Here is a 13,639-nt window from a genome sequence, read left to right as displayed (position 1 = left end):
GAAAATAAATAAATGGCAGGAGAGGAGTTGAATGAAGTGACAGGAGAGCACATCAGAGGGTCAAAAAAGAAAATGAGAAGGGTAGTGAGAGAGAGCAAAATGCCTTTCAGTTGTTGTGTCAGAGTAAATATTTGAAGTGCAGTGCTAAAAGCACATCTGACCTAGTCAATAGAAATAGCATAAGCTGTTGAAGCACTCCAAGCTCTGGAGCAGTGTGTGTGGGTCTGCCTTTCAGGGAGATCTGGTTGCCTGTGGGGTGTTGTCTGGCACCAAGAACTTTGAGGGCCGCCTGTGTGACTGTGTCCGTGCCAACTACCTGGCGTCCCCGCCGCTGGTCGTGGCCTACGCCATCGCGGGCACCGTGCACATCGACTTCGACACGGAGCCCTTGGGTGAGTGTTCTCCTACAGCTTCTGCTTCTGCAGCTGCTGCACATGGGCACACATTTCTGCACATGATTCCAGCACCCAGAGCCAATACATTTGAAGAGAAAGCACAGCCATATTTGGTTTGCTCATGGCTAAAGCAAAGCATTCACTTAACCGATCAAATTCTTTGCCTATCTGGTACCATCTCTGCAGGCCTGAATATATACACATCTATATCCTAATACAAATCTCAAGTCTAATAGCTTATTGTGTTTAAAATCTTACTCAGGCACTGGCTTTAATGGCAAGAGTATTTACTTACGAGATATTTGGCCCACAAGACAAGAACTTCACACAGTGGAGGAAGAGCGAGTGATATCATCCATGTTTAAGGAATTGAAAGAAAAGATGGAGGTAAGGGTGGTCTGTTCTACATAATTTAAATGTTGCATTTCATTGTAGCTGTAATATCTTGCAGTTGAATGTGATTGGTTTGCCATTTATTTGTTATAGTAATGGAGGACTTAACTGAAATGGGTACTTGTATTTAAAAGCAATTCCTAAGTAATGCCCAGTGATGTAACCTGTAATAAGTAATAGAAAATTATTTACTAAATAATAGTAATTAATAGAATCACCAGTATGTCTTTAGTTTTTGACTGTAAAAATACAATAAACTAACTTCTGTTCTTCTTTATTAATTTTCTTTCTTGTAGAAAGGAAACAAACGATGGAATTTACTGGAAGCACCAGAGTCGACTTTATTTCCCTGGGATTTAAAATCTACTTATATTAGATGTCCTTCCTTTTTTGATAAACTTGTAAGTTGAGTGGATCTATCCACTAGATTGTATGCATTGCATTTAAGTAAAGGAATAGCTATTACATCAAAGCTTCAATGTTGAACTAACAAATTTAATTATTGCTCATATTTCTCAGTTTTTTTGAATATTTGTGTCTCTGGAATGAGTGGGGCCTGTCCATCCAGGGGCCTTCCTATACTGCAGATATGTTTTATGTCTGTAGTTCCTGGAAGAAACTGTTTAATGTTCCTTTTGTTGTTCCCTCCCACCTGCCAGGCCAAAGAAGCAGCTCCCCCGCGGGCGGTTGAGAACGCGCACGTGCTGCTGTTCCTGGGGGACTCTGTCACCACGGATCACATTTCCCCTGCTGGGAGCATTGCCAGGAGCAGTGCTGCTGCCAAGTATCTGACCAGCAAAGGGTGAGCCCTGCTGAATAACTGACCAGCATTGCCATCTTCTCTAGAAAGGCCTGTCTGCAGAAAGGGGAGACTGCACGTGGAAAAGCAAAATACTTAATCAATGTTAATAAATATGCTAGTAATGGTAAGAGGATTAGTAAAGTGGGTTGTTTCCTACAGCAGTCTCCCAATAATTCTTCTGTAAGTACCACACTGCTTGCAGCACTTCATAAAAAATAGTAGAAAATTAATTAAAAATTGTGGCTTTCCTCATGAATAACCTAGCAGTGATTTGCACATCGTTCATGATTTTGTTGGAGGTCCAGTTCAACATTTGTTGGAGGTCCAGTTCTTTACATCTTCCACTGAAGACTTTGATATGCTGCAATAATTATAAGAAAAAATCATAATATCCTTTTAAATCAGTTCATCTTTAACTGATTTCTTTCAATTTTCTTTTTATTTCAGACTCACACCTCGTGAATTCAACTCTTATGGGGCTCGAAGAGGTAATGATGCTGTGATGACAAGAGGTACCTTTGCAAATATCAAGCTTCTCAATAAGTTCATAGGAAAACCAGCTCCTAAAACAATTCACTTCCCATCAGGACAAACGGTAGGAATATATTTGTTTGCACAGCTATTCTTGAATGGGGAGTGCAGGTTTAGAACTCACTCAAAATGTGTCATTTTATCATTCCACAGCTAGATGTGTTTGAAGCAGCAGAGCTGTACCAGAAGGAAGGCATTCCTGTCATTATTCTAGCAGGAAAGAAGTATGGACTGGGTAGCTCAAGAGACTGGGCTGCAAAAGGACCTTTTCTACTGGTACTGCTGGTTTGTTTGGGTTTGGGGGTGGTTTTGTTTTTTCTGGAAATACCTAAAAACACATTGTATGATTTCTTTGTTGGAATCTTCATGGGACAGAATCACTAGTCAGGATAGGTCAGAATTTCCTCATTATGTAATTTACTGTCTTGGATACCAGACTTTGAGACAAATCAGGCATTTGTCTATGCTGACCTACCTCTGTTGGGCCTCAAAGGGGTGTTCAGTATCTCATTGTTGGAGGCTAATTTCCACTAATACTGAGAATATATTCCAAGTCAGCCTCTGATTCATGTCCCCTTAACCCCAGCATGGTCACTGTAACAAACTCCATTTCACACTGCATGGGCCTGCTCTGGCTTGTTTGCTTCCATCTAGCTGGGAAACTACTAAATGATGTTACCAAGGTACTTAAAGGACTCAGTGCAAAGCACTCTTGAGTTTGAATTGTGAGATGTTGGACATATCTGTGTTTGAAGGTTCCTGCTGTGTTTCACTGTGCTTGTATCCTTGCAGGGTGTTAAAGCTGTCCTAGCAGAGAGCTATGAGAAGGTTCACAGGAGTCAGCTGATTGGAATTGGCATTGCTCCACTTCAGTTTCGTCCTGGGGAAAATCCAAGTACTCTGGGACTCACTGGCAGAGAGCAATTTTCTATATTGTTCCCTCCAGACTTGTTGCCCAGAATGACATTGGATGTTAAGGTATCTTTGCAGTGTTTTAAATTTCTCTGTTGAATGTTCTGATGCAGAGAAAAAAACTTTAATTCTGATGATAGAAAGCACAGCGAGAAAAGACAGAACTAAATTCTCTTGGAAGGTAAGCTTATAGTCCTGCCTGAAGTTTGTCATGGCTGTTGGAGTTTCCCAAAGTAGATAGACATGTGTTCTTTGTACACAACTTTGTATGCAGCCTGATATTCTTGATCATTCTTAGGGTAGAATTGAGTTTGTCTCTCATAAGTGTGATGATTTGAGAGAGGCTTCAGCTCTCCATGCTCTGTAAACAAGCCCATAACACAATTTGTGCTGTGCTCCCAGCTGCACCACAACAAGCCTGCCTTCCATCTCAGCAGGCTTGGGGCACATCAGAGGGCTGAATTTGCTTGTGTTCAACACTACTTGGGGTTAGAATGTTGGCTGAGAAATAAGCACGGGGAAGTGAAAGCAAAGCTTAATTGGTTTCTCTTTTTTGCTTTTCTTTTGAAGACAAGCACTGGAAAAGTATTCAGCGTGATTGCCTTGTTTGAAAACAGTATGGAGATAACTTTATACAAGAATGGTGGAAGTCTGAACTTTGTGGCTCGAAGATTCTTATAGTAGCTACTGACTCTCTGGGTACCCTACATAACTGGTAACTCAGCAAAGGCCTTGTGTGAACCCAGGAATCTGTACTGTGGAACTGCAAACAGTCCTAGTGTGCTCAAAGTTACTTCGTCCATGGATGTAAAAGATTGTGAATCATTGTAACTGCAACGAGATCCTTTCTGATTTTAAATAATATTCTAATGGTGCTATTAAACATTGCTAAAATCAACATGTGTATTGTGACAAGAGAGCTGTAAGTATGGAGGGGATGTTTTATCAGACCATTTTGTAAATAAACTATGCGAAATTGAAACTGATTGTGCTGAAGATTATTATGTAAGAAGATTTTCTGCAGTTGTTTCCACTCATTTTTTGCAACTGTAAATCTGTGTACTGCTGTTTGTTGGTTTAAGAGTAGCAGATGGCATAGAATTTTAAAGGCCAAACAGATTTTTTATTTTCCTCAACCAGAGCTTAAAAAAGATACCGAGTTTTCAATTTCTTGAGGTTATGGGCTGAATAAAAAGCAGTCCACATGAGGCTCATGGTATCCTGTATCACAGATGTTGACTTCCTTACCTTTATGGGATTATATTTCCTCTGGATCCAGATTTAAACTGCTCAAGCTATGAAATATGTGAAATTCTGTGTGCTTAGAAATATGGGAAACATTTCTGCATTTAAAGACAAATCTCCCAGTTGTATCATTCATGCAGGTTAAGCTATGTTTCTTCATGCTCTTCAATTGAAGTTTGTCACATCTGCTTCAAGGGATGCACTTGTCATTTGTGACATCTGTTTTTATTGTGCTCTCTGCAATATCATCAAAGTACCTCCTTGTAATGTTTTAACCTTTAAAGCCTTTTAAAACATTTGCTAGGGCTGTTTAAATTCCTCTGCTTTAAATACAACCTGTCTAATACATGACACGTGTCAGATGTCCAAGAGCCAGATGGCCACGCTGCCTTTGAGTGCTTTCTCCTGTGCTGGCAGCTCCCAGCTCTCACAGAGCATCCCCTCCTGAGGAGGAGCCTGGAGCACTGAACAAACCTGGCTCTCATGGCACTGCAGTAGCTGTGGCTGGGATTGTCAGCCCCTGTTCACAGCCCTTATTGGAGGAGCTGCAGCATGGCTTGTGCTCCCACTTGCCAGAGCTTTGGTGCTGTCTGAGCTGTGCAGTGAGTGCAGCTCCAGCGGGCTCTTCCTGTGCTCCTGTCTTGAAAAGCTTCATAACTCCACTTACAGTTTGTGTAGAGTTTAATTTCTGCTGAAGAACAAAACTGCAATATTTGCCTATAAATTGTCAAGATTTTGCTTTAAGGATTTTTGTTGTTGATAAATATTGTCTTAAATATCAAAACATTCAAGAGGACTATATTAGCTTTATTTACATGTACTTTTAATTTATAACCAGATACTGAAATAGTTGACTTGTGAACTAACAGATGAACTGTTCAAATCTTTAAATAGTATGTTTGACATTCCTTTAAAATAAGCCCTGAACCCAAAATACCCCAAACCTCTTGCATAATTATATCAATACAGTGTATTAATTTTTTGACATTTCAAAAGCCAAACTAATTTGATTGACATAAATTTAATACCTATTTTTCTGTTTTGTTAGACAAAGTTCACTAAAGTTTGAAGTTCTGTTTAATCTGTTTTTATATTTCACTAGTTTGATGTGATTTTCTTTTAGGTAAGATGAGAACCATTCCGGTGACTCCTACCACTCCTAAGGGGGGATAAATCAATGAATATTCTATTCAACTGAATGCTGAACGAGTTCCTGTTCTGTGGTACACTTCCATTGATTCTATCCAGAGTGACTGGGCAGATCCTACTTCTTGTACAACAGTGTCTAATGCTATTTTATCCCAGCTCAAAGGTATATTCTTGATTTAGTTCAAGGAAATGTTACTGGGGAGAAAATGGAAATTTAGTGCTGATACATAATGGTGCCTCATGCAGATAATACAACTGCAACTCCATGCCTATTTACTAATGCTTGAAGGAAACATAGCCCCCTGCCCTTTCTCCATGCTTCAGGAGACAGGAATCCAAGCCATGTCAAGGCAGATTGATGAGGTGAAATACAATTTCAGGGCACGTGACTTACCTGCAAGTTGTCACCAGTAAAGCAGGTCAGTTCCTTTTAGAGAAATGGGGCTTCATTACCTTAGCAGCTGCTTTGATTCTGCTGCACTAATGTCTTGTAGTCCATGAGAGAGAAGTTCTGAGCTGTGCCTGGGCACAGGGGCTGCCCAGCTGGAGGCTCCTGTTGTAGCTGCAGCAGGTGCAGCTCTCCACAAGCCCAAGTCTGGCTTCTCTGAGGTGTGCAGGCTGGCTCCTACCCTTGGGCCCGTTCCCTGTGGGGCGGGGGGGCTCTGTGGGACAGCTCTGCCCATGCCCCATCTGCTGTGAGCCGTGGGAACAGCCCTGCTCCCTGTCCCCTGTGCAGAGTGCAGCTCAGGGGGCCAGCAGCCAATGAGGACATTTAACTCTGGACACATTGCTGGGACCCTGAGGGCCAGAGCTGGGCAGGAGCCCTCTGGCAGGGCCTGGGACAGTCAGGATTGCTGTGCTCACACACCAAACGTTCACTTAGACCTCTCTTTAGTATCCTGAAGTGTAGGAGGATGTGTACCTGTTTGAGAAGTGACTCAGTGTGTTAGATGTATTTAACCTAGACCTCTCTCCATTTGGATTTGGGGGGAGAATCTTGTTGAAATTTTTGTAAATGTTTTCTCTTCTTGCTTCCCTCTTCCTCCCCATCCCAAACTACAAAGCTTTGGGATAGTGTTGATGTTTATACATTTTACACCTAAGTATGAGGACAAGAAGCTATGTATATTAATCCTATTTAAGCAACTGCAAATCATTGTCTGCTGTTTAAAGCCAACAGAACAGTCTGTTTTAAGTTCAGTAAGTATTGCATAGATATATCTTAAGTTTAATTGATGAAAATTGTGCATACAATGTTACCAATGTTGTAAATTATTTTTAATAAAGAAAATTATATGACAGTTGTTGTATGTTACTGTCTATTTTGAATAGATAGTAAGAAATACACTTAAAAGGGTACTGTATGTGAAGGGGCAGGGTGAATAAAAGAGGGATAATATTGTGTGTTATATCATAATGCATGTTCCATTTACTTGTTAGGAGTGAGTGTGGGCTCACAAGCACAAAGCATGCTTAGCTGCTGTAGGAGGATGTTCTCTGGCTTAGCTGTGCTCTGGACACCCCTCTGGATGTTATATCAAATGCTTTTTAAATAAATTTTTGTAGGGGAATACAGTATGGGTAAATGAATGTGGTACAGAATGTAATCTTGTCTCCTAAAGAGTTGCAGCTGAACTAATTACCAAAGATTAGGAGCAGGCCTGATGTTAACAGGCCACACCTGTAGCCAATAAGAGCAGTGGTATAAAAGAGTGGGTTGGTGGCATCTGCAGTCAGTTGGCTGCTGTAAGGACAGGAACAGTCCCTGCTTAGAGGAGGTGCCTACGAGAAACATCGAGGTGGTATGAAACTGGTGATATGGAATCCTTGCACCATAATGATAATAGACCTCTTGCTATATAAGACAACAACTTTTCCTTTCCCTTCTGAAAAATGTCTCATTTAGAATCTAGATTAAATTCTGTATTAAAGCAAGCTGTTGCCCAAGGTTGCAACTCTGATAAGATCCTCACAAGCGATTTGGGGTTGTCCACCACTAACCTACTTCAACCCTCACTTTCAGCACAGGCATTAGACTGTGGAGTTCAACTCATGGATGCTAAATTATTCTTTCTTCAGATAATAAGACAGGCCAAAGTACAACCTTCAAACCCTGCCTTGCCTCACAACCACAGTGAGCTCCCCCAGAGTACCAGGCAGGCAGGAGAAGCACAGAAGTTTATGGGTCTTTGCTTTTGCAGTTTAGGCTGGCAACTGAAGCAAGAGTCAGGAGTACAGCTCTGCAAAGTGCATTGTTATCTTGTTTGCAGAGCTCAGGAGTGCATTTCTGTAACCAGCTATGTTAAACACAGCAAGAATGCTTTCCCGCTGTATGGATTTTACTCCAATGAGCTAAAGCTTCAGGGCCTCAGATATCAGGAGAGGGAACCCTAAATGTTTTACAGAGCTCTATTCTTTGTGGAAAAAAACCCCTTAATTTTGTGATCTCTGGTGAGAAGGGTTGGTCAATTACTTTTAACATCTGTTCCGAAATTGCAGAGAAAAAAAATTGTTTCTTGGGAAAATAGTTTCTGTTTTCTAAATTCCCTATTTGATTAAAATAAGCATTTGATGAAGATAATGTTTTCAATTGGGGGTCCCTAATATTACAAACAATACTGAAATTTTGTGATAGAGGCTTTTTAACTGATTTACCTAAGATACCTTAGGTGTTGTTTGGGTTTTGGGGGGAGGCGGTTTGTTGGGTGTTCTTCAGCATGTCTTTCCTAAATTCCCTTTTCTTTAGGTTCCTGATTCTGTCACAGCAGGACATCAAATATAGCAGATTACCTTTGTTTTTTAGGAGTTTCAGAAGATATTTCTATATTAATCTTAAGGTTTGTCATTATTTTCATTAAGGGTCAAATTTTCTAGGAGTAGACCTATTGCCCCAGTAAAAACTTTCTCTGGGACAGTACAAAGGACATCCTGAGCAAGATGCCTCAGGTTTGTTATATATATTTATATGTAGTCGTCAGTCTAAGCATTTGGCAGAGATTTTGATGTGGTGTGATGATAAAAGGGTTTAAAGAAGAATAAAGCGGACGTCTTCCCTCCTGCCCGCTGCGGATACAGGATTTTTTAAGCGTTTCGCCTTTGTGACAGGAAGTCGTAGCTTTCCTCCTCTCTCGTGCCGTGGAGACAAACAAAGCTCACGGCCTGGGGCGGCGCTCCGGCGCTGCGGGGACGCTCCGGTGCCGCCGGGAGGCGCGGCCGGGCCCGGGTGCAGCGCGGGAGCCCCGGGCGCGCTCGGAGCGGGCGCAGCCCCGCGTTCCGCGGAGCACGGGGCGCTCCGGAGCCAGCGGGGCAGGCGGGGGCCGGCCCGGTCGGGCCCCGCTGCTGACGGCGGCTGCTGCAGCCCCTCGGCCTCCCCGGGCTGGGCAAAGGTTGGCGCGGCTCACAAGGAGTCCAAGGGTTGCGCTCGTCTGGGGAGACTCGAGATTCCTGCAGCTGGGCAGGCGAGAGACGAGCGAGCGTCTGCAGGTTTGTGCTGCCTGTCTCAGCACAGGAATTTGCAAGGCCGTGACCAAGCAGAAAGATTTAATCAGCTTTAACGGTATGATTTACTAAAATAATTCTTGCCTTTTGCAGGCACGAATTGAAGACCGCCTGATCAGGGATTCAGCAACTCTGCTCCTGAGGGAGTCATTCCTAACCATCAACAATACCAGGTTAGGCTGCTGCTAGAAATGAGAATAAAAGCTTGGTTAATAAGCACTTCATGTCTGCTATTCTGAACAGATTGAGTGCATCTCTCTAGCAGTCTTTCTTTGGAGGGGTTGCAGCCTAAGTATTTGATAAGCTATGATGTAAGAAACCTGAGCTGGCACAGGAGGTTGGTTTTCTTTGCTTGTTTAATAAATGAAGGAAAGTCTTCCCCAGTGGCTGAATGCATTTTGTTACAGTAATTACTGCTTCTGGTGTCAGAATACAGATCAGATCATCCAGCTTTTCTTTTTGTCCTAGAGACACAATGTCTTCTGGAAATGACTGTCAGCCCCAGACCTTGACCAAGCCCACGTTTGATGAGAGAGGGGCAGCTGAATTGGTTGACAGGGTGTTTGGCTTGAAGGTATCTTGGATCAGCTCACTCCCCAGCTATGACGATCAGAACTTCCACGTGCGTGTCTCAGCTGGAGGTGCTGATGAGTATGTCCTCAAAATCACCAATTCAGAAGACAGCCAGGAGCCTGAGCTCATTGAAGTGCAGACCCAGGCCATGATGTTTCTCAATGCTCAAGGCTTCCCTTCAGCTACTCCTTATCTGACAAAAGATGGTCAAATAATGTCTCTGGAATCGGGAGGTGAGCCACCGTGGGCACCTGTACTGCCCCACTCTCACCCTTAGCTGGCTGTAGCTTGTCATATGGCACACCTTGTGTATGCTAAAGGGAACTCTGGGCTTGTGTTTGAATACCAGGGATATGCATCAGGTGACCTGGATTCCAGCCATAACAGTCCAAAGTTAAATACCTGAAGCAAAGTAACTCAGAGAGAATAATAATTAACTAGGAGAACACTTAGGAAAACACTTCAGCTTAAGGAATTGGAGAAAACATTTATCTGACATGTGTCCATGCACAGGAAAAGTTAAAAATGCCTCATTAACTACATGCTGCTTGAAATTATTAGCATTCAGAGTGGTGTAAAATACAGTTCTAGCCCACCTCTGAAGCCAGAATAAATTGCTTAAATAGTGCTTGGAAGAAAAATTGTGTTGGCATTTAGCTTTTACTGTCACTGTAACTTCTGAGCAACATTTGGGATTCCTGAGACCTGTTCTGCTGCAAAACTTTATGTGGGAGTGTGCAGGCACTGGAGCAACCCTGCTTGGTGCTGAGTTTTTCTCAGCATAGATTTTCTAAGTGTGTTAAGGTTTGTACATTATTACACAACATTCTGGTAAATGAAATCTTTGCATTTTTATGAGTTACATCTGACAACTTCTACACTGGGGTACACCTTTTTTGCCTCTTGCATTAACTGTTACTCAGCACACAGCAGAGTGACTAACTGCATCTCTCCTTGTCAGGTACTGGACTTGGGAGCAAGAAGTACATGGTCAGACTGCTGACTTACCTGCCAGGCACACCAGTAGCAAAAATCACTACCAATGCTCAGATTCTGTATGAGATTGGGAGGCTTGCTGCCAGTGTGGATAAAGTGCTCTCAGAGGTGAGTTCTCGTGCTTTAGCCTCACACTTCTCTCTCAATCCCTGTCTCTGCAGCATTTGCTCACGTGCTTGCTGCCTGCCTTCAGACCTGCAAAATGCAAGTTGGTGACTGCAGGTGTCAGTGACCCATGGCTCAGCCTCCAAGCTGGCTAAAGCCTTTCCCCAAGTACATGACAAGTGACTGGTACTGGTGATCCTCCTGCAGTGCATTTTTGTACCACGAATAGGGAGATAAGGAGTTGTTTTTATATATGCAGAGCTCACCTGTTAATGTTTCAAACCTGGCAAATAAAGGAGAATAACCCTAGGGTGTTTGAATTAGAAGAACAGAACACCAAGCTTGTGTTAAAGGATGTTTGTGTAGTGCTCAGCTGGCTGGCTGATCTATTATTCTGAATTCCTTTTGACTTGCTGACTTTCTTCTCTTCGTTAGCACTGTGACTGTTTCACATTGGTACCCTTCCTACAGTGCCAGCAGAGATCTGTGACACTTCTCATTTGCATCACTTCCACTCAGTCTTAATGCAAACTAAGTTATTTACTCTGTAGTTACACAGGATAATAAAGCTGATCAATCAGCCAGTACTGAGTTTGATACATGAAAGACCTCGCATTACTTATTAACCTTTCATTAACCTTTCCTTCTCATGTTCTGGCTGCCAGCTTCAGACAGTTATGAAATGTGAATTGCCAGTTTTACTAAGCACATTCTTAAATTACAAGAGCATTTTCAATTGTGATAGATAACTTACTGTTGCCTTCTGACACACTGGTCACACTCTTAAAATGTGGTTAAATGAGCTAGTCTCAAAATATGCTGTGACTGATCCTGCTAAGGAGGAAGTAGTTAATAAGAAGAAATTCTGATAGAAAAGGCTCTTTATTCTCTTAACACATGGATTATCATCCACCAAGGTGGTTTAGGCTTAGTCTTGTTCTTTACTTGTTCATACACCATCAACTTTTGACTGTCATTTAGTGATCTTTAAGAGCTCTAATTTCAAACATAGTTATTGTAGTTTTTTTCTTAAAAGGAAGCCAGCTACTCTTGTGGGAATTATTTTTTTAATTTGCCCTATGCACTGATGCAGCCTGGCCCAGGGTCATCTTAATAAGCATTTGAGGAGTCCAAGATAAGCATGGCGTGGGAGAGATGCTTTTCCTCTTTGAATGTCATGTTCCAAACCATTTGCTAGGGAGATGGGGTTAAGGACCTTGTATGTTTAAAGTAGTGAGGCCTGGATGTACAAAAGCAAATTTTCATGAGCATAAAGCCATGGTCAGTGTCTCCATAAACTGCTGTGCTCAGGATTTTCCACACACCAGCTGTTCCCAAGGCTTGTGCCCCAAAGGTCCCACCTTAAAGCACAGAGTGTGCCTGCTCCCAGCATGCTGGCAGGTTTTGTGTCTCTGCTGCTCCCACAGCTTTCTGCAGCACCAGCTGTGCAGGCTGAGCACAGCTGAGTGGGACTCTGGCCTTGAGAGAGTCTCAAAGTTGCCACTCTTACGTCACCCTATGGACAGTTAACAGCAGTTTTACATTATTCAAATTACTTTAGATAACCTTTATACCTAAACCATGGGGAAAAACCATCCAGGCTGTATGTAGATATTGAGATGCTTGCTTTAATCATTCTTCAGGTTATTCTTTTACTTGATAAAAAACAACAGTCCAACTCATGGTGCTTTTCAGTGAGTCTTACTAGAAACCTGTTAAAATTAACAGAGGTTTTGAATCAAGCCCTTTAATCATATAGTCTGCAATTTTTCTTATGCCTATATTATTGTGTGCTTTTTCCAAAGAAATTCCAGCATCCATCAGTAAAAAGTCTGCATCGAGGTCAGTTCATTTGGAATCTGGCAAATGTTCCTCTTCTAGATCAGTACATTTATGCCCTGGGCCAGAACAAATACCGTGCAGTGGTGGAGCAAGTTATTGAGCAGTTCAAAGGCAAAGTAATACCCAAGCTCAGCAGTTTCCGAGCATGTGAGTATTTTATTCTCCTTGTAATTATGTTGAACGGAGACACAGAAATTTCATACAGGAGTTTGGCTCTGTAGAGAAGGAAAACAAAAACAGCAAAAAAAGTAAATCTCTTTTCCCTAGCCTTGACATGGACACAGCACAGAGTAAGCCAAGAGGAATGTTCTGTCCAGTCAGGGTCAGTTCTTTATTTTTCTGATGAGTTTCCTCCCAGTTAAGTTTATGGTTTTCATGCTGTCATATCAGCTTACTAAATATATTTGGAGTACAGTGCTACCTTTCATAAAGGCCCACTTAATCAAAATTTTGGAATTCAAATGACATTGATACTGATGATGATGTGACAGTTTTTCTAGTTGCTGCTGTCGGTTATCTGGCAGTGCAGGAGTGCTTCATGGGAAGCAGTAAATGTGTGACAGGCAGCACTTGCTGCAGGGGACTAGTGTGGTTTTGTAGCTGAGTGTTAGTTTGACATGCATCTTCCCAAAGCTGTTTCAGCTGTTTAATAATTATTAAATACTGTTTCTGTTTCTTCTGTGTTTAGGTATCAATCATGGAGACCTTAATGACCACAACATTCTAGTAGACTCCTGTTCTGCTTCCCTGGAGAATCCCCAGTACAGAGTGTCTGGCATCCTGGACTTCAGCGACATGAGTTATGGTTGTTACGTGTTTGAGGTTGCAATAGCCATCATGTACATGATGATTGAGAGCCCAGACCCTCTGAGTGTTGGGGGACATGTTCTCGCAGGGTTTGAAAGCATCCTGCCGCTCACTGCTGAGGAGAGAGGTGCCCTCTTTCTCCTGGTGAGTGGGAGGTTTGCACAGTCCCTCGTCATCGCTGCCCACACAGCTCTTCTGTACCCAGAGAACAAGGCGTACCTCACAATCACGGCAAAAACTGGCTGGAAACACTTAATGACAATGTTCGAGGTGGGCCAGGAAGCTGTGGAGAAGAAGTGGTTTGAGACTGCCCAGGCGTACACGCACCACGCACCTGCCCCGTAGGTCCGAGGCTGCTGAGGTTCTGGGGATAAATAAAGCAATAAAGGCG

General features: G+C 42.6%; 2 protein-coding genes across 6 annotated transcripts in view; both read left to right on the top strand.

The window, feature by feature from the left end:
- Nucleotides 1-4,015, top strand: part of IREB2 (iron responsive element binding protein 2) — a 20,731-nt gene extending 16,716 nt beyond the window's left edge. Inside the window, exons 15-22 of the mRNA XM_058811169.1 lie at nt 236-392; nt 658-782; nt 1,085-1,189; nt 1,448-1,590; nt 2,038-2,185; nt 2,275-2,397; nt 2,914-3,099; nt 3,604-4,015. Of these exons, the coding sequence (XP_058667152.1) occupies nt 236-392; nt 658-782; nt 1,085-1,189; nt 1,448-1,590; nt 2,038-2,185; nt 2,275-2,397; nt 2,914-3,099; nt 3,604-3,714 (1,098 nt within the window). The 3' untranslated portion in view covers nt 3,715-4,015. The remainder of the gene's footprint in view (nt 1-235; nt 393-657; nt 783-1,084; nt 1,190-1,447; nt 1,591-2,037; nt 2,186-2,274; nt 2,398-2,913; nt 3,100-3,603) is intronic.
- On the top strand, nt 3,911-13,639 carry HYKK (hydroxylysine kinase). Of its 5 annotated transcripts, XM_058811170.1 has the most exons (7): nt 3,911-3,955; nt 5,402-5,590; nt 9,019-9,098; nt 9,394-9,731; nt 10,460-10,602; nt 12,405-12,588; nt 13,130-13,639. In XM_058811170.1, the coding sequence occupies exons 2-7, from the start codon at nt 5,477-5,479 to the stop codon at nt 13,591-13,593; spliced, it is 1,323 nt and encodes a 440-aa protein (XP_058667153.1). In that variant the 5' UTR covers nt 3,911-3,955; nt 5,402-5,476; the 3' UTR covers nt 13,594-13,639. The 5 variants fall into 5 exon arrangements, with proteins under 5 accessions (XP_058667153.1, XP_058667157.1, XP_058667156.1 ...); XM_058811174.1 differs by lacking the exons at nt 3,911-3,955; nt 5,402-5,590 and adding an exon at nt 7,185-7,226; XM_058811173.1 differs by lacking the exons at nt 3,911-3,955; nt 5,402-5,590 and adding an exon at nt 7,185-7,229.

Source organism: Ammospiza caudacuta, chromosome 10 (assembly GCF_027887145.1).
Source record: "Ammospiza caudacuta isolate bAmmCau1 chromosome 10, bAmmCau1.pri, whole genome shotgun sequence".
Taxonomy (NCBI): Eukaryota; Metazoa; Chordata; class Aves; order Passeriformes; family Passerellidae; genus Ammospiza; species Ammospiza caudacuta.
Note: the sequence above shows the minus strand (reverse complement) of the source record. Positions and strands in the feature narration are given on the sequence as shown.

What these genes read in the sequence shown, in the direction of transcription:
- HYKK (XM_058811170.1), top strand. Translation starts at nt 5,477, where the DNA reads ATGCTGAACGAGTTCCTGTTCTGTGGTACACTTCCATTGATTCTATCC. An exon ending in TATTTTATCCCAGCTCAAAG is followed by an intron (nt 5,591 to 9,018) that starts GTATATTCTTGA and finishes TGCCTTTTGCAG; the next exon opens with GCACGAATTGAAGACCGCCT. An exon ending in AATGTCTCTGGAATCGGGAG is followed by an intron (nt 9,732 to 10,459) that starts GTGAGCCACCGT and finishes TCTCCTTGTCAG; the next exon opens with GTACTGGACTTGGGAGCAAG.